This window comes from Alexandromys fortis, unplaced genomic scaffold, assembly GCF_014885135.2.
Source record: "Alexandromys fortis isolate MF-2015 unplaced genomic scaffold, M_Fortis_MF-2015_v1.1 scaffold_152, whole genome shotgun sequence".
In the NCBI taxonomy this organism is placed as follows: domain Eukaryota; kingdom Metazoa; phylum Chordata; class Mammalia; order Rodentia; family Cricetidae; genus Alexandromys; species Alexandromys fortis.
The window spans coordinates 3,368,600-3,373,293 of record NW_026068045.1 but is presented as its reverse complement, the minus strand read 5'-3'; the positions used below and the strand labels follow the sequence as shown (position 1 = coordinate 3,373,293).

General features: G+C 43.5%; 1 protein-coding gene across 1 annotated transcript in view; it reads right to left on the bottom strand.

Annotated features, from left to right (window-relative positions):
• The window catches only part of Nup210l (nucleoporin 210 like), a 128,169-nt gene that overhangs the window by 12,241 nt on the left and 111,234 nt on the right, over positions 1 to 4,694 (bottom strand). Inside the window, exons 34-35 of the mRNA XM_050166310.1 lie at positions 2,503 to 2,639; positions 364 to 490 (exon numbers count right to left, since the gene is read on the bottom strand). Of these exons, the coding sequence (XP_050022267.1) occupies positions 364 to 490; positions 2,503 to 2,639 (264 nt within the window). The remainder of the gene's footprint in view (positions 1 to 363; positions 491 to 2,502; positions 2,640 to 4,694) is intronic.

Below are 4,694 nucleotides of genomic sequence, written 5' to 3'. Positions count from 1 at the left end.
TTTTTTTTTTGAGACAGGCTTTCTCTGTGTAACATTCCTAGCTGTCCTGAAACGAGTTCTTTGAAGATCAGGTTGGATTCGAACTCACAGAGATTCCTCTGCCTACTGCCTCTGCCTCCCGAGTGCTGGGATTAAAGGTGTGTGCCACCACCACCCAGCTGTTGTTTTAGTTTTTTGAGAGAATCAGTGTGTCCTTGAACATGCTTCAAAGGTTGTATCTTAGCTTTTCACATGTTAGCATTACGGGTATGTGCTACTATGCACAGCCAATAAAAGAAAACATATTAATCTAAAGGAGTAAAATAACCGAGGGACACATAGGAAGATGGATATAATCAGGAGACCTGCAGAGACGTTCCTTACCTTTAAGGTTGACGTCATTTCTGCCGGTGCTGATGAAGAGTTTGAACACAGTTGCATTGGGGGTATTTGTGAGGTAAGTCTTGAGGTCATAGTTGAATGTTAATCTTGACGAAGCATTGACTACCACCTGCCAGCAAACCAAGGGGGAAAGCTGGTTCCCTCCATCCTTACCCCCAATAACTTAATTCAACCAAGAGTATCTGTTTCATACAACTACAAATTGGCATTCTGATTATTTGAGAAACAACAACAACAAAAAATTTGTGTAGGGAGACTTTTCTTTCCTGATAACCATTTCCCAAATAACCAATATGTGGGCAGTGGTGGCGCACACCTTTAATCCCAGCACTCAGGAGGCAGAGGCAGGCAAATCTCTGTGAGTTCGAGGCCAGCCTTGTCTACAAGAACTAGTTCTAGGACAGGCTCTAAAACTACAGTGAAACCCTGTCTCAAAAAACCAACCAACCAGGGCTGGAGAGATGGCTCAGTGGTTAAGAGCATTGCCTGTTCTTCCAAAGGTCCTGAGTTCAATTCCCAGCAACCACATGGTGGCTCACAACCATCTGTAATGAGGTATAGTGCCCTCTTCTGGCCTGCAGGCATATACCCAGACAGAATATTGTATACATAATAAATAAATAAACAAAAAACCAAAGAAACAAACAAAAAAACCCAAATAACCAATATGGAGACTTAATATTAATTATAGCTATTTGGCTGACAGCTCAGGCTTATAACTAACTAGCTCTTACAACTTAAATTAACCCATTTCTATTAATCTGTGCTGCCACATGGCTCATGGCTTATTACCTCATTTTTATATATGCTTCCTTTCCATCTAGCTGGTGACCCTGACTCGGCCCTTTTTTGCAGCATCCTCCTAGTCTGGTTCTCCTGCCCAATCTCTTCCTGCCCAGCTATAGGTCAGTTAGCTCTTTATAACCAATGAGAGTAATACATATTTACAGTGTACAAAGATTGTTCCACAGCATTTCCCCCTTTTGCTTAATTAAAAAAGGTTTTAACTTCAACATAGTAAAATTATATAAAAAAGTTATTAATTAGAAAAAAGGTGGAATTTTAAAAAAAATTTTCGAATATTTCTTACATTATATGAATATATGTTTCTGTGATTGGCTTAATAAAGAAGCTGACAGGCTGCCGGGCGATGGTGGCACATGCCTTTAATTCCAGCACTCGGGAGGCAGAGGCAGGCGGATTTCTGTGAGTTCAAGACCAGCCTGGTCTACAAGAGCTAGTTCCAGGACAAGCTCCAAAGCCACAGAGAAACCCTATCTTGAAAAAAAAAACAAAAAACAAAAAAAAACAAAAAAAAGAAGCTGACAGGCCAGTTGCTGAACAGGAGTGTTAAGCAAGAGAACCACACTGAGAATGCTGGCAGAAAGAAGGGCAGAGTCAGAGAAGTGGTGAGTGGACCCAGAGCAAAGCAAGATGGGCATGCTATTATGAGAAAAGGTATTAAGTCACATAGCAAAGCATAGGTAAGACATATGGGTTAATTTAAATGTAAGAGTTAGCTATTAATTAGCCTGAGTTATTGGCCAAGCATTTATATTTAACAGTAAGTCTCTGTGTGGTTACTTGGGAGTGGCTTGTGGGACAGAAGCTTCTGTCTACAAAATCATTTACTTGTGAAATGATTTTTTAAATTTTTTAAAAAAGATTTATTTATTTATTATGTATATAACATTCTACCTCCATATATGTCCACACGCCAGAGGAGGGTGCCAGATCTCATTACAGATGGTTGTGAGCCACCATGTGGTTGCTGGGAATTGAACTCAGGACCTCTGGAAGAGCAGCCGGTGCTCTTAACCACTGAGCCATCTCTCCAGCTCCTTATTTTTTCTTGTAAATTTTGAGACAGGTCTTGGGTATAAAAAGACTAGCCAGAATCTCTCTTTATAGCTTAAGATGACCTTGAATTTCTGATCTTCCAGCCTCCACCACCACATCTCCAGTGTTGAGATTAAAGACACACCTGGTTTGTGTGGTGGGAATTGCACCCAGGAATTCATGCATGTTATAAAGCGTACTTCCATCCTAGCATGTTTCTGCATGCATAACCTATAAATGCAATCACCCTGGTCCTTCCAGCTGCGGTGCACATAGCTGTACCTCTCGAAATGTCTTCACAACTCCAGGGATGTCATGAAAGATGGTTGCAGTTCCTGGGCTCCTAGCCACTCCCACTCCAGTGGCTGTGTCTGTCTGTACAATATTGTTGGGAGAAATCATCCACAGCCCAGGCTCACCTAAGAAAAGACGAGAGAATGTGCCTGGCTGCGATTTTCAATATAAATTAATAAATTACTTCAGTCAAAGCCTCAATCAGTGGGCACTCAAGACCACTCTTTATCAAGAACGTGAGTAGCTTTCCTGAATGTCTGTTTTACCTGGCACCTACCAGATTTCAGGTCCTGACGCAGCCCTTCTGCTTCCTCATCTTTACTAGTATGCACGTGGTTGTCCTGGCACAAACCCAACTAAAAAGCCTCGCCTCTGCAGCCTGCAAGCCAGCAGGCAAAGGCACTTGCTACGAAGCCAGACAGCCTGAGCTAATCTCCAGGACCCACATGGTGTATCATATCTGAGCTTCATATGTGTATCATGACATGTGTGCCCCTATGCCCCTTTTTTAAAATTTTGTTTTTGAGGGCTGGAGAGACGGCTCAGAGGTTAAGAGCATTGCCTGCTCTTCCAAAGGTCCTGAGTTCAATTCCCAGCAACCACATGGTGGCTCACAACCATCTGTAATGGTGTCTGGTGCCCTCTTCTGGCCTGCAGGCATATACACAGACAGAACACTGTATACATAATGAATTAATAAATAAATATTTAAAAAAAATTTTTGTTTTTGAGACAGGGTTTCTCTGTATCTTTGGAGCCTGTCCTGGAGCTAGCTCTTGTAGACCAGGCTGACCTCGAACTCACAGGGATCCACCTGCCTCTGCCTCCTGAGTGCTGGGATTAAAGGCTACGTCACCACCGCCCAGCTCCCCATGCCCTTCATATGCATATCATTACATGTGTGCTCCATGTCCTTCATATGTGTATCATGACATGTATACCCCCATGACCATAAATGCTTAAAGATAAAGTTTGCTTCATGGAGAGGTTTCTAACTGTGGAAGTGCAACTTTCATTACTGGCTTTGAGGGCAGCTTAGCTCACAGACCTTGGAGTTTACACTGGTCATCGCAAGTCAGCTCCAAGGCTGATTAGAACTACCTTTGTAGCCGGGCAGTGGTGGTGCACACCTTTAGTCCCAGCACTTGAGAGGCACAGGTGGATCTCTGTGAGTCTGAGGCAGCCTGTTCTGCAGAGAGAGTTCCAGGATTAGTTGCAGTGTTGTCTCCTAACTCAGCATGTATCCATAGTTCCCAGAAAAAAGACCAAAGTCCTTCTCAGCCCTAGACCCCCTAGCGAGTCAGTCGTAGGTGGATGGTTGCAGGATGGAGGAATTCTTCCCTGGGAAGACAGATACCTCCTTATAGGCTACCAGTGACAAACCAAATCAAAGTCCAACTTGGGACACTAATAAGTTTATTGGGCTTTATTACAGAGCACAGTTAAGGGGTTACAGGAGTATGGGTGACCCCAAAGCTGCCACACTACTGGTAAGTCTCACCCCACCATGGCTGCACAGACGGAGTCCCTCCTTCAGTTAGACTGACACACCGTGACTGTGCTCTAGCACCTCCCAAGACTAGGGGGCTGTATGCAATCAGAACAGAACTACATGCAGCTAACTGAGAAGCGCAAAGGCTGAGTGTCCTGCAAGCCTCTCGGTCCTTCCTTCTACGAGGCAGCTTCAGCAAGGAGCAGGCCTGATCTTGGGTCTCCTAGTAGTCTCATGCTCTAATACGCATAACGGCCGTATGCTTGGAGAACAGTGCTCCAGACAGATGACTAGTGAAATACATGTATCACGTTGGGACATACTATCTGTAAAGTCAAAGAATTCACATTTTCTTGCCAAGAATAAATTTTCTTTTTATTTTTCAGTGCTAGGGTTTCAAACTAAGGACAAATTTTCTATCATTTTAATTGAATTTAATAGAACTTTTTCTAACAGAAATATTTTCTTGATCAGAATAGTTTAGGACTGGCAAAATGGCTGGGCTCGAATGGTACAAGGGCTTGCGTGCAGGCCTGGTGATTTGAGTTTGATCTCCTGATTCCTCAGTGGAAGGAGAGAACCAATTCCATAAAGCTGTCCTCTGACCTTCACACGTGTGCCAGGGCACATGCACCACACACACACACACACACACACACACACACAGACACACACACACACACACACA